Genomic DNA, 26371 nt, shown 5'->3' on the forward strand with positions numbered 1-26371 from the left:
ATTCCCGGGAAAAGAATCCCTTCATCTTGCACCGCTAAAATTCCCCAGAAAAAAAACGATCGAAAGCTTCTTAATCTTTGTAACTCCCACACAGGGGATATTTTGTAGTAAATGTTATTCATTAGAAAGATTTCAATGAACATAATGATGCATTTTAATCAATAACTTAAGTGCCTTTAAATATTTTGATTGCGAAATTTGTTGCTAACACAAATGTATCTTATATTATGTTTTGAAAATTTATTACGAAAACAAAAACATACAGTTTGTTTATTAAGAAAGTTTCCAAAAGCATTTCCTAGATTCCATTGATAAGCTCATGAATCGAGTACGTATATCTCAGCTTAGCAATCGTGCTCTTAATTAAATTTTGGTAATACCCACATAAAAGCGAATTAAAATTTGATGGTTGGTGAAAAAGTTAATGGATGGACTCATAAGTCGCTTGGTCAATAAAATGGAAATACGAACAAATGTTAATATAGTCAAATCCCCTATAGCCGCCATATGTTGACGAGGAAATGGAGAAATGAGACCACCCTTACGTAGCGCTTACGTTATGCGACTACGTGAGGAGAGGCACTGATACCGCCTAACATTTACGATATGGGATAACAGAGCGATGTTATGCTAAAAGAGAGAGCTCTCTTCTGGTTTTCTTATAAGGGGCACCACCACCAACACACCCCCCATTAAAACACCAACACACTCCCCACTTCGTGTCCAAATCACCTCGTATATCGCAACGGTGAACCGTTACACCGTTATATTATGCTGGTGGTGGCAAAGGAACACACATACGGACAGCGCTCTCTCTCACTCTCTCCCTCTCCCGGCTAGCTGCGTCTTCTTCCCTCTCCGTAGAACCGTAGAGCCCCGTAGAACCCCGTACAACCCGAAACGCTCAGTTCGCATCCGACGGATACGGACGAGGACGTCGTTTTCGGTTTCGGATTCAGTTCGATGCTGCGAAAGTTAGAACTCTGAATTCAGTTGCATTGTAGACGTCGCGACGGCAGCACACGCGTCGCTCCCCCACAGAGATACTCTTTAAAGTACACAGTAGAATCACGCAGAGAACGCACATATAGAGTATACAGATCGGGAAAAACGACTACAAAATACAAAACAAACGCGACACTCGCAGCGCGAAAGAAAAATAAAAAACAAGTGTTTCAAATGTTTCTAAGATAAAAACCCAAGGCCCTTGCCCAAATGGCCGCCACACGTGTGTGCTCTATAAGAAATCAAAAATAGCAAAACCCAGAAGAACCCACTCAAAATCCAGGTCCAAAACTATCCGAATCAAAGTAGAGCAAAAGTGTTACAACAAGCATTCCAAATGTTGTCCTGTTTGGCGCCGTCGTCTTCACGTTTCGGCCAAGAGGATACCATCATTCAGCAGAGCATGCCATCCACCACCGCCTTCACCATGCAGTGTAAGTGATCCAAAGTCGCTGGGACAGATTGATCTCCCGATGACTCATCCAGAATTCGAATTCACTATCAGCTAGCTGATGCAATTGAACTTTGTTTAAACTGGGGCGCTTTGTGTGTGTTATTGAGCTATTTGCGCGCCAAAAGACTCGGGAACCCCGGATCGAAAGACCCAAATGCAAGCTTAGCACTTTCCCAGAAACACCGCCATCTTGAGTGGATGTGTGGTCTTTACCTCAGGGGCCCAAACAATCTGAAACTGTAGGAAAACAAAAACATAAAAAACGAGTAAGGATCGTAGCAGGTCTCGAATTACCTACTCCTACGCAGAGAACGGGCTCCGGTTCTCAAAAAGGAGAGCGAACCCAACCAAGTTTTGCCCGATCAGCACACCGAAAGAAAATTAAGTCCCTTTAAAATGCATTGTTAATATATGTGTTTAGTTAGATTGTTTCACCTATTAAGGTAAACATAGCTTTGAAATTTTACAAAATTCAGAGAACTTCTACTTATAAGACTTAAGATCATAAATATTTTAAATTCCTTGCCGTTGCTGGCAAATTTATATTATGACATGGTAAATGTCATATTACTAAAACTTGTATAAATTCCGATATTATTGAATATTTAATATCAAACAACTAAAGTCCTAGAGTATATCGTACTTTGACTAATAGATCCTTCGAGTTAGAACTATTTCTATAGAAGAATTTCAGCTATATCACGTTCTTTAGACATGAAAGACACCCAATCGATCTTGAGTAATGGCATTATATTTTCCCCTGCCTTCGAGGTGTAGCCACCTCTCTTTTTCTCCTATTTGCCAACCAATTGCAGGCACCTTTCAATTTGATTTGTTGGCACCGCCGAAATGAACCGCTGCCTTGGCAGTAATCTCCACCCACCGAGCGCACAGGTAGCTACCCCTAAGTAGGAAAACCGCATGCGCAGGTTGAACAGGTAGAAATTCCCACTTGGCCAGCTCGAAACCTCCATTGAGGAACCTGTTTTATGGCCATATTGTTGGTCAGCACTCAGGGAAAGTGTTTATAGAGTGTAAACAAAGCATAAAACTGTCAGTGGGCAGAGCTCATCGGCTCAAATGGAAGGTGTGAAAGACTAGAAATTAATTGAAAATGCTTAGCGAGCAGGAAAACTGGGGATGGGATGGCGCAAGCTTTTCGATTTTTTCGAGGGGAACGCCCACGATATTCTACCAATTGATAAGCCAGCTAAAGAGACGGATTAATTGCACATGTTCGGTGGAAACAGAGGCAACACCGCATCCATAAATTATAATTTATGGCTGTTTAAGCAGCTCCGTTTGCTGTGGGTGGAACTAAAAGCCCTCGAACAAGATAGTTCGGCTAATCGATCAGACGGTTGGGCACACAGGTTGGCCCACATGCCTTGCAGATACAAATGTATCTATATACTTTCCGGTTGTTTGCTTTCCTCTCTCTTTTTCCCTGGCCAAACCGAACTTTTTGATGGCGCTGGGCAGCTGCGACTGCGATGGATATTAATCGCCGGCTACATACGAATTTCTGTTCTCTGTTGGCTTTTTGGAAAAGTCGGGGGAAAACGCCAGGCAACTTGTACTAATTTTCCGGCTGCTCGGCGTGTGTTGTGTCGCATTTCGAAACGGCTCCAAAATGCCATAAATCAAACTTTTCGCCCTGGCGAAAACCTGTCGCCTGTTATCACCTACGGTTACGCCCCTTTTGTTCACATATTTTTCCACATATTTATCTCAAAACTCGTGGCCACTAAATCAGCGCTAATTTCCACCCATCCAAGTTGCTGAGAATTGAATTTCGCCTAGCCCGAAATTAAACATCTATCTGACTTTTGCATCTTTGATTGGGAATATACTGTAGCAGTCCCCCCGAAATGGGATTTCCTGTGGACTAATTAATCATTTCGGCTCCTGTCAGTGGATGTCAGTTTTATATGCTGGTGCTGTCGGTGCTGCCATTTATAACGCCCGACTCATCCTGCAGGACTTTCTCCACGCCAGCTGGTAATCGAAATTAAACAAACTTGGCCCCAAACTATCTGGCAACTGGCATGCAAAGATGATTAATTCTGCCGATGCCTATCTCAAGTGGAGTTGGAGATACTTTCCCCAAAAAATAAACAAACTTCGGTCTTTGGCTTTAAATTGCAATTGAGCCGGGCGGAGGAAAAGCTGCAAAAAAGATCCTCAACAAACACAAAAAGACAATAAATCAATAAGGGGAAAGTCCTCTTTGATATCCTGCTGCAGAGTCCCTTTATTCCGTGTTCAACCTGCCGCAGCTTTGGGCAAATTATTTGCCACATTTTACTTTTATTTTGCATTTTTTCCCAAAAAGTAAATTGTTTGCCAATATTTTTTGCTGCTCTTTTTTTGCTGCCGCTGCCGTTGTGCACACAATTGAAACAAAGATAACTTTGAAACAGTTGTAAAGTGAAAATTGCATGGAATGCAGACCGCCTCCTTGTGAATATATATTTTTTCTTATTTATTTAATGCCCGCCGTGCTACCCCCGAAAAAAGTGCCAAAAAATCGGCGCAAACAAAAGGGTGCTCCCCAAAAATCCCCCTCCGAAAAAAAGGTGTTGCCAAAGGGCAGGCAAAATTGCAGCGCCAAAAAGGAGGCTCTAAAAAAATAAAGGAGTGAGCCCTCAGCAGGCACAATTTAACATGTAAACGATTTTGGTTAACGGGTAGCTGGAATCGAGAAAAAACCAGGAAAAGCCAGGGAAAATTCGGCGAAAAGGCTGCACTTCCCCTCTGATTGGCGTTCAATTGCAATAAATTTCACACAATTGCACAATAATTGTTAAAAGTTTTAAATAAACAAAAATAGTCAACAGCTCTATTGTGGTAACGGCAGCAGAAAAAGTTTCAATTGCATTCGATGGGCTTTATTTCGGAGTTTTTTTCGAAGGGTGTACAATTTATACACCAACCGAGGACCGAGTGAATATCAATTAGCCAAGTTAAGCTGAACTTTGGTTATATTTTCTGAATTAATGAAGTCTTTCCAGATATTAAAAATTCTGTTTTTTAATTTGGTTAAAGAGTTAGTTAAGAAATGCATTAATTGACTGGGAGAAAAAATTATCAACATATATCAACACAACAAAAAATAAGAGTGTTTATTTTGCAATCAATATATTTATTAATTTCTAAGAAAACAATCGTAAAAATACTTTAAGAGAAAATGCGTCATATAGTTAAATGCGTTTTTTTCTCAATAAAAAGCAACCTAAAATGTTTAATTAAAATTATTAATTTCCCTAACTATTTTGGTTCCAAGAAATATCACAAGTATATTTAACTTAGAGAAGTATCTTCATATTTCTCTGAGGGATAGGAAACCAAAATATCTCATGGATACCTTTCCCCATTTTCACCACTCACTTTGAACACCTCTGTGGCATATTTCTCTAATTGCTTTCGGCTGGCCAACGCACTGCAACTCCAATTTCAAAACGTAGAACGCCCACACCTCGACATCACACGCATTTCTGCATATTTTTTCAAGGTAAATCGCAGAAATAGTTCGCCCCGGGACACATATGTTTTCCCCTACCCTCCAGAATTACCTCCTATATATGTAGAGTGTATCGATACAGCGGGAGAAAAAGGACAGGGACATGAACACGGACACGGCTCGCTTGGCTATTAAAATTTCACACTCAGCAAAGCAAAATGCTACAAATAAAATAAACGTGGCAGCGGCAACTAGCAACGTGCAACGTGCAACATGCAGCATGCAGCACGCAGCATCAGCTTGCTGAACAAACAAATAAAAGCAAAAGGGCAGAAAGGCAGAAAGGAGAACTCTATTTATAGGAAATCGTCTGGCTCCGAATCTGCACCTTTGCATTTGCCACTTGAAGGGGCACAACGTGGGCACCTTTGTGCCCATTCGAAAAGTGGAGAGTAGACCAGGGCAAAGGTGCCACACTGGGAGAAAATAAGATGTTTTCAAGGTTAAGTTACAGTAGATAACCATCAAGTAAACTTATATTCAATATGAAGGAAAACGATAAATTTGCAATTTGTATTATCAAGTCAACTTTTTTCTTCGCAATTGATCTTGATATATATTTATCTTCTCCTATAAATTCTTCTCAGTGCATCAATCTCTAGGTAGGTAAGTCCCCGAAAGAGTATTCCAATTTTAGAGCGATTATCGGGACAACTCCATATGCCGCTCACATGTGTGTTTAAAACCGATTGCCACTTGAGATCGTACTCGGACCCTCCGAAGAATTCCTTTGCGAGACGGGGTTCTCCACTCGATTTCGCCCATAAATATTCGCACGTCTGTAACTCGAACGATTCAAAACAACTGAGACCCAAAGCCTTCCCACAGGTTTTCATTTACAAATTAATTGCGACTGTCTGATAGTGTCGTTTTTCGGTTTTTTTCGCTTTTCAACTGGCAATTAGCTAGCTCTGTACTAAGTGTTTTTGCACTCGCTCTCATTTGCAGGCAATTTATATCATAAATATGCTAACCACGTTCATTGACTGCAAATGAGTACAGGCCCCGGAGGTCTGTTTATAATTAAGTGCTAAAATTTATGTTTATTTGCATTAAATATCATCGAAACCCCCCTACCCACCGCTTAGCCAGCAGGCGCCACCTGTCGTCCATTTGTCTGCAACTGCGTCAGCAATCGCTAAACAATTTTCCGGGGGCCCCGAAAAGAATTTCCCTCACCTGATGGGAAAAGCGCGGAAAATTGTCCTGACAATCGGCTGTCAGTGAAATATTAAAAAACACTTTGCCCACTGACAGGCGGGGGAAAAACTGAGGAAAGTCAGGTGGAAAAATAGGAAAGGAAATAAATTATACGATGAAAATATATTTTTCAAAAGCGAAAAACGGCCCAAGAGAAATAAATAAATTTGCATTAGCCGGGCTTAGGCGAAATATGTCTGGCTAATAAAAGTTGGCAATAAAAAAAGCACATAAAATTAGTGGGTGTATCTTGGTTGTCTGTATGCTGCAGATACAAATGTATCTTTTCTCGGTTATTTTGCCATTGATTTACGCCGCCTGCCCATCTACGTATTATTTATAATATTCCCCTATGTATTTTTGAATATTTTTGAGTGCGCGTGTTTTCCACCGCACAGGTGAACCAAGAAAAAACCAGCAAAAACAAAAGAAAACTCTTGACATCATTTCAGAAGATTTCCCCTCGACGAGATTTCGATTGCTGGCGTTTCTGTTTGGTTTTTGGCAACGCGTAGCCACCCATAAATTGCCCCAGAAATCCTCCCCTCCTAAATCCAAAATGTATAAAATCTTTACTGCCCCAATCAACATTCTAATATTGGTATATTAATATCTTTACTGTGTTTCTGGGAATTATTTAATAAATTCTCTGATGCACAAATCTTTCAATCGTAGGCCAATAGATTTTCGGCTTTAATTGAAACTTGCATCTCCCAGCCAATTTATTTCATAGATTAAAAATACCTTCTCCTTTGAACAATTCAAATGGTGGCACTCTCTTCCGATTTTTCGCCCCACACCTAAACACTATCAATCAACTTCAATTGGTTCGCGTTAAGCGCAAAATAGTTGAAAGCCCGGGGAAAAATGAACTGAAAGATGAGACCAAACATATAAAAATATACGAAAAAGAACGCTCGAGTTCCGTTCCGCAGAAACAAATACAAGAAATTCCTTTTCATTTCGTTTCGGCTGCGCATAAATTGAAATTAATTTGCGGGACACTTTCAATATTTCAATACCGTTACGGAGCGGAAAAAATAAAAGTGTAAGAGCGATTGCGTTAATAATTCCTCACTCGAGTCGAGAAGAGCCGGTTGTGAAGAATTGATTGGGCTAAATGAGCTGGTGACACACTTGTTGAGTTTCACGTTGAGTTCCCCCGAGCACATTTTCCTTTGGAGCACATTATGTTGATGAAACAAAATGTAGGGCCATAAAAAAGTGTTGTCTTTTACAACTTTCAATAAAAATGTCATTAGCCGGGCCAAGAAAAATAAATTCTTGGACCCGAAATTATAGGCTCTCTCTGTAAAGAAATGAAACCTAAAGATACACGTCAGCTGTTGTGCTATAATATCTTTTAATGGCTTCTTAAGTGATAAGGTGGGAGGAAACATCATAATCATCGTCATGATGATCGCCTATAATTCCTTTTTGATCGGAACCCGCATCGAAATCAATTAAGATTGCAACTATTGAAAGTGAAAACGTGCAATGAACTTTCGTAGATTGCGCTTGATTGAACCGACAGCCCTCAGATACAGATACTTCTGGCCGAAAGGTGGCGATAAAACAGGGTTCATTCATTCCAATGCCCGTATGTGAGTATCTGGGTATCTGAGTATCTGTCTTCGTCTGCCGCCAGTTAATTGGCTTAAATTAAGGTAGCGATCAAATGGCAAGGAGAACAAAGACTCGCTTTGTTGTGCACTCAGTATACTCTAAATACTCTACAAGAAGAAACAAACAGAGAACCCCGGAGAACAGAAACTCCATTTTGTGAAGTACGAACATTCTACCTTCTCAGATACAGATACAAAGTTTCAGAGCGCGAGTGAGAGGGCAACTGAGTGACCCTCGGTGAACAAAGCAATCTTCTTCTGGTTCTGGGGACGAGACGTCTTCCCTCTCTTTCTACTCTTCTGCAGCCCGTCTCTTTCTTCGCTTCGCCATGGTTGAACGCTTTTTTCAACTGATTAAGTCAACTCTTCTCTCTCTCAAGTGCGCGTGTGTGTTCTTTAATTCTTCCACTTCTTTTTCCCTGGTTATTTCTGCCGTTTCTGTTTTCTTTTCGGTTTCTTTGGCGGATCGAAAGAAACCATGAGATCATCGCCTCTCCGGATTTCAGCCTTGCGTGAAGGCCTGCGAAGTTGATTTGCCACGAAATTAAGTCGATCCACCAGTTCTCGGGAGCACAGTACGAAAATTTGGATCATAATATATGTAAAGATACTTTTTCATATCATTTGATTCCACAATTTCGAAAACAAAGTATTTCTGCACTCTGAGACCATAATATCAGTTCTGATTCTGTGAAATATAGCATATTTTGGAACTCAATTTCCTAAGAAAGCTCTTAAATTTCTCTATGTGGAGTCTGCAGCACCTCAAACCGATTTTTGCCCCACTCACTCCATACTTCTCATTTGGTTTTCGAGTTCCCTTTGCCATATTTTATGGTTCTTAAACGATCTGGCAGTTAATTTGTTTTTTCCCTCTACTCTTTTCTACTCCTCAGTTCCCTCGCTGGCCTCCACTTTGCTCCACCACAACCAGTCGCCGAAGCACAGCAATCCGGGATCCACTGGGATCCAGGATGCCCATCCCAACCAGCCAGGTGCGGCTGCAGATGCCTTTTTGGTCAAGTGCACCCAGTGCCACAAGCGATTCACAGAGTTTCAGGTGAGTTCCAACAGGAGAACGGGGTAGATTTGACTCTGAGTTGACGTAATTTAATATTTTTTTGAAACAATTACTTGAGCATTTTTTGGAAAACAAGTATTACTCACAATTAAAAATAACACTTCTAAAAATTGTTTTATTTGCTGTTAAAAATAAAAGTAAATTTCTCCTTATCCCCATCACCTTATATAAATGCAAATGTTGTTCCTAACCTTATCAGCTAAAAAGTGGTGAAACGTATGTTTTTCTGTTTTGGAATTATTTCGTCAACTTTCTTACTGATTTTATAAGAATGTTGCCTACGCATTTCGTGGGTGATTAATTCCAGCTACGAAAATATTAAAATGTAAAACAAAGACTTACGAAGTTGGTGATTGTATTTAGCTCGAACTAAAATATTAAGGTTCGAGATAAGGTGTTTCTATTTATACTCAGCTTATTCATGAATCGAAATGTGATATTCTTTGCATTTAATATTAATTTTTTCTTTGCAATTTTGTAGTCCCTCAGCGAGCACATTGCCAGTGAGCATCCCCACGACAAGCTGAACTGCGGAGCTGCTCAGCCGGAAAGCGATGCCGAGGATGAGCAGAGCAACATAAGCGGTAGCAGTAGGCGGTACACCAAGTCTCCGGTGACCAGCAGCAACAACAACAACAACATTGGCAACAGCAACAACCAGTCGAGCAACAACAACAACAGCGAGCTGGCCAAGAACCACAATAATACCAATAAAATGTCGCCCATGTGCTCACCTGGATCGCTGACCCCTGGCGACCTGTTCGCCCAGCTGCAACACCCGCCGCCCCAGTTGCCACCCCACCTGCACGCCCAGTTCATGGCCGCCGCCGCCTCCCTGGCCATGCAATCCGCCCGATCCGCCAGTTCGCCCAACCAGCAACACCAGCAGCAACAGCAGCAGCAACAGCAACTGCAACAGCAGCAACACCAGCAGCTGCAACACCAACAGATGGCCATGCAGCAACTGCTGCCACCGCAACTGCCGCCCGGCAGCAACAGCAGTGTGGGCAGCAACTCCGCCTACGACCTGGATCTCAGTGCCCCACGGTCCACCTCGAGTCCGGGCTCCACCACCGGGGATCTGAGTGGGTCCTATCCCTGCATGCAGTGCACCGCCTCCTTCGCCAGTCGCGAGCAACTCGAGCAGCACGAGCAACTCCACTCGCCCTGCGGACAGGCGGCGGTCCCCAATGTCTCTCAGGTGGGTTCGAAAAATAATAAACATTACTATCCTAGAGTAGGACCCATAAAAAATACCATCTTGCCTTAAAAATACCGAAAAAGTTAGGTTATGTCAAACAACAGGTCATAGTTGTTCAGAAAAACAGTTCATCCACCCTTTATTAAGATTAAATGTTTTTAAATATTTCAAAAACATCAAGAAATTAGTAATATTTATGATATTTCCAACAACAACAACAACACCCATATTAAAGATAACAGACTTATTTTTAAAAAGAGGTATGCCAATACATTCTGAGTCAAGGTTTTTTAATACAAAATAAAAATATTATTTCTTTATAGGGCTTAGATGGGGCTTGAATAAATAAAATATAACATTTTATTAACTTACTATACTGATTTAAAATATATGTTTTTTAATATAAATTTCTTTCCTGGAGGAAAATCATATTTTATATCTTCTTGGTATAAACATTTCCGAGAAATATTCGTTGGTGATAATTAGTTCGAGACAGTCACCACATGACAGAAATAATGTTTCTGAAAGCCCCCTTAAAACAGTTCCCTCAAAGACAATCAGTGACTAAACCTGAGGAATGCTGTGAGAGGATAATAATTCCTGGAAGTGCTGATAAGCAGAGCTATGTACTTGTTCTTATCCCTTGTTTCTTTTAGAGTCTTACGTGTTAGGGTTCGCGAGGCTCGTTACTCATGCATAATCAGAGTCCGTCTTGAAAAAAAAGGATGGAGTGGGGGTTCGGTACTTGGGGCACTTGATCTTTGAACACATCACGGCGCTACAATGCGTGGGCTTTGTTCGCGGCTAACGGGAAATGAGCCAACCGATAACGGGACAGTGGTGCCAAGTACAGAACCCAATCCCATCCCATCCGAGGGTCTGGAGATCCCAAGACCCAACCTTAGGCACATTTCCTGTTGACAAATCGTCGAAAAACACAATTAGAAACAAATGCAGATACACTTTGTTATTAATTATAATTTCTTTATATTATATTTTGTTAACTGTTGATTTTAGCTTAATAGAAGAGGCATTTCAAACCATTTACTTCGATAAAACTCATTGGATCACCATTCAATTTAGTTTTTTTCTGTGCCAGCATTAAAGTTTACTTTTAAAGAAACGTTTGAGAAACAGGCCTTATTTTTATCGCATACCGCCTTCGACTTTTGTTTTATCGGTCTGAAAAAAACAACAACACTAAACTATGATAAGGGGCATAAAAATAAAACGTAGGCGTTCACCGAACCAAAGGAAAAAATAGTAAAAACGAAATTCCCCAATGGCGGTGACGGAGAAAAACAATTGGGGGTGTTATCAGAAGGGGCATATAAAAAGTGTACGAACAATGTACATAAGTATATATAAAAATATGGGGGAAGACTGTCAGTCACACGCTCATAACTCCCAATTGTGCAGTTGTTGTTTTTTCTAAGGCCTGCCATTGTGATAAGGCATTAAAATGAATGTTGCTACAGGCAACCTGATAACACCTAACCACACGACCCAGCCCACTTGTTTTTCTTCTCGCCTCCGCTTTTCCAGTCCTTCGTCGCCATCTTGCCCTATGTGGCATACACTTATATGGTAGGTTGTAAAAAGAATACCCAGGCCTGTTTCATACGTCACACTCGCGATAAGGAGAGAAAGTAAAGACGGGTCCAGAAAAAAGAGACTGGTTCACCTTGGAGCTACCCAGCGGCTATTAAAGCCACATAAATTATAATTTTGTTGCACTCCCCCATGCACAGAAAATACACCCCATCCAAAAGTTTCTCCCAACCTCAGTTGGTCATAAATTCATATGGCTAGTTTGTTGTTGTTTTTCGTGTATGTTTTTTGGGGGGACCTTCTTTTACCTTCCCTATATCTATATGAGAGCACAAGTGAAATGAAAAAGTTTGACAGCAGCCCGAAAAAAAGCGAGATGGGATTTCTGATTTTTTTGGCGGAACAGTGGAAGGAATTTAGACTGGAACTGGATTAGAAAAAATTTTCTTTTAAAGAGAAATATAGGAATACCTGATAGTTTGATTATAAACTTATAACAAATGATTTTTTCCATCTTAAAATTCATTATCTTTTTTAGTAATTCTAGAATATAATACTCTTCTTATATTTTTTTTACACTTGGCGTTATAAAATTCTAAAGAATTAAAAAAAAAACTTTTAAAGAAATTTATTCTTTTAAAACCATTTCCAATTTGTATTTACTTTTCCCCCCATGACAACCACTGTACTAGTCTCCCTTCTATTACTTGTTTTTTGCCTTTTTCCACCACTGCTGTCCGTTATTAATATTTACCTAAGCTGCGATGATTGCCAGCCTGGCCAAAAGCTAATAAAGTTGGCCAATTCCGGAGCTGAAGAGCAGGTTTATGAGTTGCAACTCCTATTTATGCCTCTTTTTCGGCGCCACCCCCCGAAAACCCCTCGCCCACTTTCGGTTGCATATAATTTACGGCTTTGTTAATGACATTTAAACATTTAAACACATGCGAAAAGGCCAAAATGGCAACAGCCACATTGACACATGGCCAAATACGCACAAACTACGCGAACAAACCAATTATAATTGATGTGGCACATTGCATTTATTTAATATTGTTGGCCATTGGCTTTTACACGTGTTCGCCGTATTAAATTATTATGTGTGAAAACAATTAATTATGCGGCAAACAAAAAACAGTGCCAGAAATAACAATAAGGCCAGTGGACAAATGGCTCATTATGGAAATCGGGCTGACGACTCACAAAAGTAGGCAAGCGTTTTATTGAAAAGGCATTAAAAGCGGGAAATCCAGGGGGGTATCAATCCAACATTGTTGATGCAACATTTCAACATTTGTTTTTAAGGTCAACATCATTAACCGGGGTAAGAGTCAGACGGTCGAGCAAATGGCAGGCCATAAATTATGGCTGAAAAAAGAGAGGTCCTGGCCAACTTTCAGCAGAAAAAGTGCAGCAATTAAATATTTGCTTAACTGCAAACGCACAGGGCTGCAACTTTTTGGCCACAACTCATTTGGTGGGCTGGCCCTTCAGCTTTTCCGCTTTTCCGCTTCCGGTTTGCCACCTTTTTGGCCGCCGCAAAATGGGGCAGGGAGCAGACAATTCAAATTGAAAAATTATATGCACTTTAGGTGTAGTCCTGCGAGTCCTGCGCGTCCTGCTGCGAGTGTATCCACATATCCTCGTCTTTTCGGCGCCGCTTGACGAACCGAGCGAGTGAAAAATTAATAGCAATTTATTTCCCTCAGCCCCTTTTATTTGCTCTCGTGTCTGCCCACTTTTAAATGTATTTTTATGCTTTTCTGCGGACACTGTAAGGTCAAAGGTCTGCTGTTTGCTGCTGTTAAAAGTTTCAAAATTATTCGCAATTAAAGCAAACAAATTAAACAACTTTTTAAACAAAACCGAGTTACAATTTATTGCCAGTGGCTTTTAAATCACTTTTAAAATATTATAATTAGTTGTTTGAATTATTATTATTGGTTTATTTACAAGGCAAGAAAATATTTAATAATGTTAAAAAATAAAATATAGGCCGTTCTTAAAATCTCTAGAGTTACTAAAATGAATAATTTTCCAATGACTGTAATTAGTTGACAAAAATAATAATTAATGCTCTTGATATTGAAGCGCTCTCCATTTCCACTTTAAAAAACCCCTGTCCTAAGATCATTTTTTATGTTTTCCATTCTCACTCCCTAAACACATCATCATCATCATCATCATCATTGGGAGTTCCTGTTTCCTTGAGGATATCCCCTGGTTTTCCCTGGATTTTCCCCCTGTCTTTTCACCTGCGCTTTTCCACATGTCAGTCGCTCGACTACAATTTAAACTTCTTGTTCTTGTTCCTTTCTTTCTTTCACTTTTAAGTTACTCCTGAGATTTATATCAACTTTCACCGTGAGGGCCATAAATTATGTGGCCCCGCTTGTGGCGCAGTTTCTCACATGGAAATTCCTCAGACGATTTTCCCCCGCCGACTTTTCAGTTTTCCCGCTGCAAGTCCCGTGGGTTTTTTCACTTGTGACGTTTATTGTGCGGTTGTTACTTGATATGTTTAATGAGAAATGCTCTGCGCAGGGAGAAAGGGAATTGAAGAGTCGTGAGGTGAAAGTACATGGTATGATATAGTACCAGAGCACTTGACATTTCATTGGGCAGTCCGATTGTGAGAAGTGATTGCACTTGAAGATGACTCCTGAGAAAGTTTGGGATTGCAGTTCTAAATGGTTTTAGTGGAAATTCTTTGGATGTGGTTTTAAACGATTAAAAGATTACCATAAACTGTAGTTTAAATAGCAAAAGCTTAGGGTAATTCCTATGAAAAGCATTTTTCAGAGAATCGTTATTAAACAGTAAATAAAAATTCCAGCTAAAGCTGATAACCAGACAACCCACATGACAGGAAACATTAAAGTTGTTTCTCTGAAAAAAAATTGAAAAAACGCCAAGCCGCACTGAACAGTATTTCATACAAATATTGTAATATATAGAATTAGGCGAAGCAGCTGCCAGCCCCAAAATCATATTTTTCCACGACACATTTTCTCAATTTCCCAAGACGCTGGCTTTTATCAGAAGTGATAAATTTAATTTATTCCGCGGCGTCGCCTAATTTATGTTTTCCTAATTCGCCACTAATTTCGCAGGTCTCTAGTTGGCGGGAAAATCAGGGCATCATCATTGAGAAAAACGTTTTATTTATAAACAATTAAATTTGATTTGTCGCTGCGTTGGCGAATGAGAATCGAAAGCGAAACGCACACAGCTGTAGATACAAATTTCAGTTTTCCCGGGGCCGCCGATGAGCTCGAGATGATTTATGGAAAATTAATAATTTTAAATCCCAGCGCTGCTGCACATATTATTATATCTGCACAATGCGAGTGGAACGGTCATAAAATATTGAGAAATGCGGCAGCGAAGTGACCGCAATGGCTAAAAGTATTTCCCTGTTAACTGCGCGTGTTAATCAATTTCCCAATGGAATTAATGCAGAGATGATCGCGCCCAGGGAAAGTTAATGAACCCGAGGCCCGGCAGCAGTACGTAATAAAATCACCCATTGTCCTAGAGCAAAAGCAATAATTTAACCGATCTGAAGTCCGGGCTGCACCTCCGCATTATCAGGATTTCCAGAGATAACCCCTGACCTCTTCGGTTCCACGAGGTACTACGATTAGTTCTCTCTCTGTCTGCCCAGAAAAGGTACGTCAATGGCCCGACTTGGGGATTCATTCATTTCGAAACCTTTATCAGTAGTAGAGCTTATAGATGTACTATGGATGGCAGCTGCGGCGCGATAACCGAGAAATTGGGTCGCGTATTTCGCTATAAAGCAGTTAGAGATCAGACACTATTATGTGTTCGTCGCATCCCGTCTCTTTTGTTTCATCTTTTTGCGCTAAACATTTCTTTGTGGCGTCGTTAATATTTTTTCTTTTTTGGCCTGACCTCAAAAAGCATCACATAGATAAAGTAAAACAAAAACAGAAGCAGAAAACTTTGAGCTTGTCGCTTTTTGTTATTTTTGTTTACGCATTTCGTCAGGCGACAGGTGCGCCTCTATATCTATCAGATACTATATAGACAAGTCTGTGTGGACAAACCACAAACGGTGCGTTTCGAAAGTATAGGGGTCTGCAATGCTTTCGGGCCTTAAAGATGGTCCTTCGAGCCGGATTATTGATATCTTTACGAATATTGATTCGCAATAGAATATATTATTAAATGTTTTTCTTAGTTTTACTTACTTCCCTTAAAATCTTTACACTTTCGAGCACCGCTGTATCCATGCATAGCATTCTCCCACATTATTCGGTATTTTGTCAACATTGTTTGCTCGCCTTTGGGGCTGACACTTTGAAAGCCGAACGATCTCCCTTTGGTCGATCATCTTTTACGGCCAATTATGCGCGCTATTATGGCCAAATTCCCATGTCACTCACTGCATAAAGCATTTTTCAGCCAGCAATCGCGTGAAATACGTTCACAAATTAGCTCTCTGTCTGCGACAAGACATTATCTTAGCGGGTCTTGTTCGTTTGATTTGTCTATTGGTGGGGCGCAGCATTTTCGGCCGGGTCCAAAAGCAGGCGCCCACCTACGTTGCGTTATAATTATAGCCAAAAGGACTGTCGCCTGCAATTAACCAGGCTGAAATGCAACCGCTGGACCATCCGCACATGATGACGATGCCCAGTACAATTAAACTTGACGAGCGCTTTGAAGACGACGCTGTGTGTGGTCGCTGGTTTCCGGTTCGATATTCGGGAATTTCGAACTGATAACTTCTCGATAAGCAGCCAGCCTCCCGCTGCCCTTCGCATATTTGTAATATTTATTTTTGTGCTCACCTGATCTAGGTTATCTGCAAACAGAAAAAGAGATAGGGGTTAGTAATTGTTTTTCCACTCGACATCCCGACCCTGATCCGCTTTGTTTACGAGCGCACACGCGCCTCTTTGGAATCGATTCATAGTGATGGTGATAGTGAGGTGATAGTGCGGCCTTATCAGCTTTGAAAAACCCCGAATATTTGAGGTGAATAGTGAAAGTACACAGAGGAAAACAGATAGTGTTAAATGGGTGTAATACCAAAGGTGGCTAAAGCCAAAGATTAAAAATATCGATAAGTGTCTTGCTCGAAGGACCAAAAGTTATCGAATAGAAAGGATTTTAAAGTCAAAATTTTGCAACTCTGTGTAGTTTTTTCGTGTGTACTCTGCCCAATCATTCCGTCCCCTTACATTTCCAACAGTTCAGATGAAATTTAATTAATTAAGCAGCTAGCAACATGTGGAAAAGAAGGGGCGAACGGAACGGACGTAGTACGCACGTGTGCGTGGCTTATCGACGCTAATGCCACGGAGGTTAGACTGTACCTTGAACACTCTCGAGTGGTTTTAGCTTCCATTTCCATGTGCGCCGACCATTCGCTTAGTGGAATCAATCAATTTTCAACTTTGGCTCGAGTGGCTCCCCTGAAAAACACTTGAGTCATGCACACAGTCTGTCCATCCGTCCGTCCATCAGCCCACCAGTTAACCCCCGGGGGCGGGCATCTTCATGGGGCTTTGTTAAAGGTAGCTTCAATTGGCATTTCCGCTCGTCGCAAATATAATAATAACAAACTGTAACAACAAAAGCGCATAAGAAGAATCCGGCTGACGCATCACAAATGGAACTTACCTTTTGTAAACGTGTGCACTATGTATGTACTGTACACAAGGTATTAAGTATGAGGTATCTGTGTGTAGTATCTGTGTGAGTGGTGTAGCTGGCGTATCTCACGGCTGCCATTTTCATTTCCATTTCGTTTGCGCTGCGCCTCGCTTTACATTTAATTGATAACGCCGACGAAACGACAACAAAGCCCGACCATTGTGAACCACTGCTGCGGTTTAATGTCCGCTCTGGGAGGTGTGTACAGTGGGGACTCGACAGGCGCATCTAGGCTATCAAGTATCTATAAGATACAAGATACTCAATTCAGTAGAATGTTTTTTTACAAAATCTAAATGAGATTTCGGAACCTATGGGCTCTAGAAGGTTTATTTATAAACAGAAACTATTAAATTGGATCCTAAAAACGTTTCCCCATATCGAGTTATCACCGTACCATTTCTAGGTTCTGTGGTTCTACGATTTCTGATTCTAGGTAGGCGTTCTGCGGTTTTCAACCCAACAACCCGATTACGTGAGTGCGCTAGAGCGGGATGCAGATAGACCCCACTCCATGTGGGGAGATAACGGGTTTTCAATTGCGCCTGTGTGCGTGTGGGAGTGAGCCAACAGGTGGCCATTTGTGTATTATAGCTGTTTATCGCACTCACTCACCTGGCGAGCAAATGGCCACTTGAAATGGGGTTTCGGGGCTGACGTCACAGGTAAAACAACAAACGGAAGCGGAAATTGTTATGCCTGTCGAAACGAAAAACGAAATGAGGAAAAGCATTTTCCGTTTGTATTTTACCATCGGCAGCAGCACAAACAAATTAGAAGGCCTGCGCTATAAATGTATTATTTTTCCCCAACACGCCTAAAACAATAAACACCGTGTCACGTTGGAGAACAAACTAATTATAATACATTATAATAGTTTTTTTGGAGTGATCTCATCACGAGTGGGTAAATTGGTTACGAGTTGATGATAATGACTAATGGCGCAATGTGCGTTAATTGAAACTTATGAGTAACAGTAAACGTAACCCCACAGGTGGAGTCAAATTTAATAAATGCACAGTGGACCTTGTAATTAGTTAAGAATTTTCACTTATTATTAAAAATGTTGTGATTATGACTAAAAATATTCAAAGTATTTGACAAAAATAATGTTGAGATTTTTCAAGTAAATTATTTAGAAGGTATTATACGTTTTTCTTAATTCTTTTTTAAGATTCGATTTTGGAATATTACATTTTAAAATTAAGAACTATAAAATAATATACGATGCTGGGAGAAGTTAAAAAATATTCACTTAAGTGAGTGATTTCCCAGTATTTTTTTGAAAAATCTTTTCTCTTGAATTCCGATAACGATCTGGAATGCTATAAGCTTTCCAGCAATAACAACTGGAAGCGAAGGTGAAATAGCAATAAATGGAAAGTTCAACGGCTGAGCGGTAAACAACACACACACACACACACAGACGCGATAGAAAGTGGGGTTGGGGGGCAACAACACGTGCTGCCATCTGTCCGCCAAAGTACCGCAAATCTTTCAACGCAGCCGCTAAGTGGAAAAGTGGAAGGCGGGAATGACGGGAAGGCGGGAAAAGCGGCGCTGCACTTTCGTTTTCCTTTACATTTCCATTTCCACCTTTGAGGATTTGATGCGTTCAATTTGTTGCCAAACAAATCAAATCAAAGCACAAACAAAAACGCCCCCCGAAAATCGGAACAAAATTTGATTAGCATCAGCTGTTGAAACATTTTGGTGAGATGCATTTTTTGTTTGTTTTTGTGCCTTTGTTTTGTTTTGTGTGTCGCAATTTTCCAATTGAAGTTGATTTTTTATTGGAATAACAGCTGAGTGCAGCTTTTGTTGTTGTTGTTTTTGTGGTGACAGTCCACCTTCACTGGAAGTAGCGCCATCTCTTTCCCGCGCGCGCGTTCTTTTACTCGTCCTCCGCTTCATTCCGTTCTTCGCGCTCTTTCGTGCTGGGCGCGTTTCGCGTTTTTCCGCTTTTAATTGTAGTTTTTAATTAAAGTTAGTGCGTATTTTAATTCGAAAACGTTTGCACAATTCCCCAGATACGGGAATATCACAAAATATCCGCTTTTACGACTTGGGAGCACACAAAACGAAAAAAAATGGCTCATTTTCGGGGGTCGCTTTTGATTTGGCCTGCTTTGTGGTCGCTTCGCTTGCCTTGAAACAAATTAGAAAGCCATTAAATTTAAAACAAATAAATACGCGTGTTGTTTTAAACAGTTTTTATTACCTGTGCGTTGGTGTTTCGTTTTCCATTTCACTTTTTCGGCCCCAAGTCCCATCAACAACAATGTCGGCGGCCGCTTTTCTGCGCGCTGCTTCTTCTTCGCTGGAAAAGGTAACCGGGAAAAACAAAAGATCGTAGAATGAGAGACGTAGATGAGGGGGCAGCAAAAGCTGTAAACTAGAGATGACAGCTTTGGTTACCGAACTATCGGATGCTCGATAGTTCGAGCAATTACTTAGTTTTTAATAATAAATATTAGTGTTTTATACTATTTAAAATATAAATATTTAGGTGTTCTTTTAAAATGTAATATATATATTTTATCTAAGTAAATTTTACCTCAATTGTAGATAAGGTATTTTAAAAAGCACCGAAAACATTGAAATAGCTGTCTTAGCACAAGCAATTTTAAAAGAAATTAATAGAAAGCTAGTCCTAATCAAAACAGTTTCTCCAGCCTATCTTAAAGATTACCTATTCACCCGCCTAGAGCCAAAGTTACAACTCTTATCAACAAGCTAAAACTTAAATCTTGCCTCGTACATACACCCGCTATAATCCCGACTTATCTGATCCTTTACAGACCTGCCGGATCTGCCACAAGGCCTTCGCGAATGTGTACCGCCTCCAGAGGCACATGATCAGTCACGATGAGAGCGCGCTCCTGCGGAAGTTCAAGTGCAAGGAGTGCGACAAGGCCTTCAAGTTCAAGCACCACCTAAAGGAGCACGTGCGGATCCACTCCGGCGAGAAGCCGTTTGGCTGCGACAACTGCGGCAAGCGGTTCTCGCACTCGGGCAGCTTCTCCTCGCACATGACTTCCAAGAAGTGCATCAGCATGGGCCTGAAGCTGAACAACAATCGTGCTTTGCTGAAGCGGCTGGAGAAGAGTCCCGGCTCGGGGTCGTCGGGATCCCGCCGTTCGCCCTCCGATCACGGCAACGGAAAGCTGCCGGAGCAGCCTTCGCTGCCGGGATTGCCCAATCCCATGATCTATTTTGCCAGCGATGCCCAGGGTCAAGGTGGAAATGCGCCACCTGCGCTCTTCCCACCTTTCCACCCCACGAACTACATAAACGCTGCCCTCATGTCCTTCCCCAACAACTTTATTGCAGCAGCAGCCGGCCTGGACCCTCGGGTTCATCCCTACAGCATCCAGAGATTGCTGCAACTCTCGGCAGCTGGTCACCAGCAGCAGAGGGAGGAGGAGCGAGAGGAGCAGCAGCAGCAGCAGCAGGAGGAGGAGGAGACCCCCGATGAGCCCAAGCTGGTGATGGACATCGATGAGCCGGAGGCCAAAGAAATGGTTCCCACGCCAGGTGCCGCGGAGGAAGACACATCCATCAAGCGGGAGGAGATTAGGGAAGCCTCTCCCGCTCCAGAGAGCTATCTGCCTTCCTCCCAGGCCATCAAACAGGAGCAGGAGCCCGTGAATGTCACAGAAGAACCTCAAATCAACCTGGAAGAACCCCCCCAGGCAGAGCAACCCGCTGATCTGCGCTGCAGTCGCTGCTCCAAGCAGTTCAATCATCCCACAGAGCTGGTGCAACACGAGAAGGTCCTCTGTGGTTTGATCAAGGAGGAGTTGGAGCAACATTTCCAGCAGCAGCAGCAGGCAAACTCTTTCGCCTTGGCCTCCGCCAGCGAAGAAGACGACGAGGACGAGGAGATGGAAGAGGAACCCAGGCAGGAGAGTGGCGAGCGCAAGGTCCGTGTGCGTACGGCCATTAACGAGGAGCAGCAGCAGCAGTTGAAGCAGCACTACTCCCTCAACTCACGACCCAGTCGCGATGAGTTCCGAATGATCGCTGCCCGCCTGCAGCTAGATCCACGGGTGGTTCAAGTCTGGTTCCAAAACAATCGCTCCAGGGAGCGCAAAATGCAAAGCTTCCAGAGCAACCAAGGCGCCACACCATCGGCGGCCAATGAGTCGCAGACGTCGTTAACCCGTGAGGATCAGCCTCTGGATTTGTCCGTGAAGAGAGATCCCCTCACACCCAAAAGTGAGAGCTCGCCTCCGTACATAGCTCCTCCGTCGGGAGATGCCCTAAATCCAGAAGCCATTAACTTGAGCAGGAAGTTCTCCACATCGGCATCGATGTCACCAGCCTCGATTTCACCCTCATCCGCGGCAGCCTTGTATTTTGGAGCTGCCCCGCCGCCTTCGCCGCCGAACAGTCAACTGGATGCCACTCCTCGGAGCGGCCAGCCCTTCCCGGGATTGAACCCCTACATGCTGCCCATGCCGCTGCCCATGGAGGCGCTGTTCAAAATGCGTCCGGGTGGCGAGTACGCTCCGAACCATCCCCTGATGAACAGTATTAAGCTGCCCGACTACCGGGGAACCAGTCTGAGTCCCGGAGGATCGGAGAAGCGATCGTGGCGGGACGACGACTCGCGCATCTCGCACGAGGATGAGTTCGGGGGCGGTGTGCTGATGCCGCCGAAGCCCAGGCGCGGCAAGGCGGAGACCCACGGGCACGCAGGTGATCCCGACCTGCCCTACGTGTGCGATCAGTGCGAAAAGGCCTTCGCCAAGCAGAGTTCGCTGGCGCGACACAAATACGAGCATTCCGGTGGGTTAACTTGAGTCCTAGCTGCCCTGAATCCTTTACTAACTATTATCTTCTATTCCCAAATCAGGTCAACGACCCTACCAGTGCATGGACTGCCCGAAGGCCTTCAAGCACAAGCACCACCTCACGGAGCACAAGCGTCTGCACAGCGGCGAGAAGCCCTTCCAGTGCTCCAAGTGCCTGAAGCGATTCTCGCACTCGGGCAGCTACAGCCAGCACATGAACCACCGGTACTCCTACTGCAAGCCCTACAGGGAATAGGTAAGCGACACCTCAGTGCCGCCCACCTGCCAACCAGGAGCCAATCCCCCCGTTCCGCCCTCGACGGCGGCGCCCAGCAATCGTGGACGTCGTCGTGGAGTTCATGTTCCGGCGGGGAATCCCCAGTATCCGCCGCACCATCAGCATCCCCACTCGCATCCGCACCTGGCGGCCATGGCTGCCTTTCAGCAGCAGCAACAGCATCACAGACTCTCCTGGAACGGAGCTGGTGTGATGCTTCCACCGCCACCCAATCATCAGTCACATCGTCCGCCGGCTCCACATCCGCCGCCATTGCTATCTGGATCCGGATTCGGTCAGCCGCCGACGGCGCAGTTCTTTCACCACCACGCGGGATTGCTGCCTCCGCCGCCGCCGCCCCCGCCGCAGACCACGCCCACGTCTACGCCCGCCTTCGACTTCTTCAATGCCAAAATGTTTCCAAACTAAGCTAGGAAAGCTAAGCCAGCACTTACAGGCTGTACTTAAACCAACAGACGAACAGAAAATCTCAAAATGTGCAGGAACACACACTGAAAAACAACACCCCCCAAGAAATGCACTTTAGACAGAGTCAGAGTCGAAAAAGAAAGCAAGAGATATTTTTTATAGCCATATAGCCAGGAAAATGAGAAGCCGTAGTTGAAAAACCTTTCGTTTGAGCGAATTTATTATTTTACAATGTTAAAACCGCTTTGTTTTTAGTATTTTATTCATTTACCTTACCGCCTAAGTTGGAGATAAGGGCTAAATATTTTTGTTTGGCCCCTTGACTCGTTTAAAGATATCGTTTTATCTATTTTTTTACGCATTAATGTTTTAGTTCTTAGTTTTAGGAGCTGGAGAAACCAGTACCAAGTGCTGCAGAATACTCAAAACACTCAAATCGTTACGAGCCCACTCCTGAATGGAATAAATGTATATTTTCTACGATAATGTATTCTTTTAAGCTGTAACTTTTAGTTTTCGGTTAAGCCAGGCTGGGTTGACATTGCAGACCAGCTCAAAGGGAATTTTCCACCCAACAACCTCCGGACCAAACAGGAAAGCAAAGAAAATGAGAGAAAATACAAGCAGACAATACCGAAGCAAAACCAGATACAAAAGTATTAAGCAGCGAAACTGTATTAAAAGCCACCACATTTTAAAGTCCACGCCCACACCAGCACCCGCCCCCATTTCGTATGTAGTTTATGTTAAATGGAAAACCCACCGCTTGCCGCGCGTTTCAAGCCCTCTTACTTAAGGAAAACTACCCAAAATCTTTCTCAAACTACGCTTTAAATTTCCCCTCTTTGAAATCAATCGCGAAATGAGCACAAACACCTACAAGATCATTCCATTTGGCCAGAGCCGCGCCCCAGCAAAAGGTGCAACTCATGCATTTAAGGCCTCCGGCTGCCGCTTGCCACTCGACAACCCACTAAATCTAAAATCTAAACCTAATGCTAAACTAAACTAATGCTAACTAATATTTAATATATACGAAACGAAAACAAACACTTAATTTGGCCTTATTAAAGATTATTTAACGATTAAAGAACGTTTCAGAATATTCAAAGGAAAAACTAGCATGTAAAAACGAAAAGAAATCATTTGGAAAAGTCTCGCGAAAAATCTATTAGCAAAATTCCATGTGCGTATTAAATGTAAAAATCAAAAGAGTTAAAGCCAAAGCCCCTATTAACTATCGAAATGTTTGCCATGACAATAAATTTATGACTAAATAATTGATAATGCTTTCGATTCCTGCGCTAGCCCAAAAACCCAATGAATCAAGTCGACTTTCAATTATAATCGTTTCTTACTCAGCCACAAACTATGATTAGTTAAAAATCAAACAAGGTTTCCAGAACAACGAATATTTCTTTTTATGATGTTTAGCCTGTCCAAGGAATTTTCGCCCATGATTTTCTTGCTTTTCCAGACACAAAAAAACGAGAGAAACCACTCACAAAAAAATGCATTTAATACTTAATTAATTTTTATATATTTGTATTTTTAACGAAGAGGAGAAGGGATCGCTTGCTCGATCACCAGTATATATGTGTAAATACATATATTTTTTGTAAATTATTTCGCAAGAACAAAGCTAGAGAATCCAAAACCAAAACAAACGCAAACTGTTATACTCGAGTTGAAATACTTCGGAATTCAAGTACAGCCAGCACACGTTAGCATAAATTTAACAATAATTACTATTACAACCGTAAATACTTAGCCTAGTTAAAAGAAAAAACCCTTAACAACAACAGAATGTTAACTTAAACACTAAAAAAAGAGAAACTTATTTTTAAGCGCAAATACTATGTGGTTTGTGATGGATATTTGCACTCTAGGGCCTTATATGAGATACACACTACACTACACAACACCCACGTACATAAACATAAACAATTGTTAGTTATTTAAATACGATACACACACTTAATTGGAGGACGATCGTTTTAATGTGTTCCAAACTCCAGACTCCGAACTCCAACTTTTCTACTGTCCTACTCCCAACTCTCTGTTAAAGTTGTTCACCTCACTCTATGTGTAAATATGCGGAGCACTTGTATTATTTGTTTTATTTCTTATGTCCAACAATAGCGATCCTAAGTTAAGAACCTCGTTGAAACGGCATCAAATGTTCATTTTATTGCTCGACAGAGAACCCAAAAATACCGCTAAAACATCCGAAACAAGTAACCTAAACTATTGAGAGACGAATGAGAACGATTCAAAGTAACTTATATTTCAAATATTACGCATAAATGTATTTTAATCAAAGTAAGCCAAACGATTCAATGGATAAAAACGCATTCATATAAATGAATAAAACCTTTTTGTCTTGATAAATTTACAAAACAATTATTATAATTATTAAATTTACAATGTGAAAATAATAAAAAAAAGAATTATTAAAATTTAAATGCCAATGGTTTATTATTTGGGCAAGGGTAAAAAGTTTTATTCGACAGACAAGGTGAACCAAAATGTTTTTGTCTATAAAAAAAAATTATTAAAAAAATTGAAAACTTACACGAATTTGAAATTATTTTAAAATCCGCCTTTAATAGAAAGTGTGACCATGTTATGGGCCAGTGTAAGGAAGTATTCGATATAATATTATCGAATATTGCGTTGATATTTTGTCAGCCCTGGCGCGCTTTTTGAATCCAAAACAATTTTTGCAATTTCAAAAATATAAGAGCGGGAAATATAAAAACCAAATACAACAGAGTATAAACTACTTACCGATTTGCTAATAACGATAGTTACGCTGCGACTAATATAAATATTCATCGACTCAGAGTCGAGGCTGAACGATTCTACGCCCTTCACCCTGAGGAGTTGCCGAAGAATACCCGACCTCAAAGAGATCTGTTGTTGGACGTCCATAAGTTGGCCATACTGTTGCAGCCCCCAGTATACCACCACTCATGGCCAATCTCACTAAAATTTGGCGCTTTGAGCCACAGTTTTGGTCACAAACTTACTCGAAGTATGAGATTCAGGGGGCCCGATTCGGAACCCCAGTTTAAGGAACGCGTTGATTGCTTCTTGGATCACAACAGCAAGTATCTCAACCAACTCTCGATGCAATGGAGCAGTCCATCATCGACACCGCTCCGCTGCAACTAGCATTTGCGGCCTACCGAAGCCACTCGAAGCATCCTCTGGAGCATCCCAAGCAGAAGAGGATCAGCGAGCAGATGCCAGGACTCGACCTATCGCCGGATCAGCTCTTCTTCCTGGAATTCGCTCAGACGCTTTGTTACGACTACAAGGAGTTAGGGCAATACCATCACTTGGTGAACTACGATGTTCTGGGCGCCCTATCGAGCAGAGAGGCCTTCAACTGTCCTGTAGGATCTCACATGCGTCCTTCAGCCGAAACTTGTCGTCTGTTTTAGTCAATAGGAGCTTCAATTTTGGGATTGTCCACAATCTATCCGCAATAACACATCCTTTAAAATGGCCAATTGGCCAGTTTATGGTTCAC

At 42.0% G+C, this 26371-nt stretch overlaps 1 protein-coding gene across 2 annotated transcripts; it reads left to right on the top strand.

Moving 5' to 3' along the window:
• Positions 1-980: 980 nt before the first annotated feature.
• Positions 981-25298, top strand: LOC119548783 (zinc finger protein 1). 2 transcript variants are annotated; one of them, XM_037856351.1, is made up of 5 exons: positions 981-1439; positions 8704-8867; positions 9370-10089; positions 20130-22122; positions 22190-25298. In XM_037856351.1, exons 1-5 carry the CDS (start codon positions 1343-1345, stop codon positions 22381-22383), a joined length of 3168 nt encoding a protein of 1055 aa, XP_037712279.1. In that variant the 5' UTR covers positions 981-1342; the 3' UTR covers positions 22384-25298. The 2 variants fall into 2 exon arrangements, with proteins under 2 accessions (XP_037712279.1, XP_037712288.1); XM_037856360.1 differs by lacking the exons at positions 981-1439; positions 8704-8867; positions 9370-10089 and adding an exon at positions 19268-19657.
• Positions 25299-26371: the final 1073 nt, after the last annotated feature.

This window comes from Drosophila subpulchrella, chromosome 3R (genome assembly GCF_014743375.2).
Source record: "Drosophila subpulchrella strain 33 F10 #4 breed RU33 chromosome 3R, RU_Dsub_v1.1 Primary Assembly, whole genome shotgun sequence".
Lineage (NCBI taxonomy): Eukaryota > Metazoa > Arthropoda > Insecta > Diptera > Drosophilidae > Drosophila > Drosophila subpulchrella.

Coding starts and splice junctions, on each gene's coding strand:
- LOC119548783 (XM_037856351.1), top strand. CDS start 1,343: ATGTTGTCCTGTTTGGCGCCGTCGTCTTCACGTTTCGGCCAAGAGGAT. Junction 1,440..8,703: donor CACCGCCTTCACCATGCAGT/GTAAGTGATCCA, acceptor TCTACTCCTCAG/TTCCCTCGCTGGCCTCCACT. Junction 10,090..20,129: donor CGGTCCCCAATGTCTCTCAG/GTGGGTTCGAAA, acceptor GATCCTTTACAG/ACCTGCCGGATCTGCCACAA.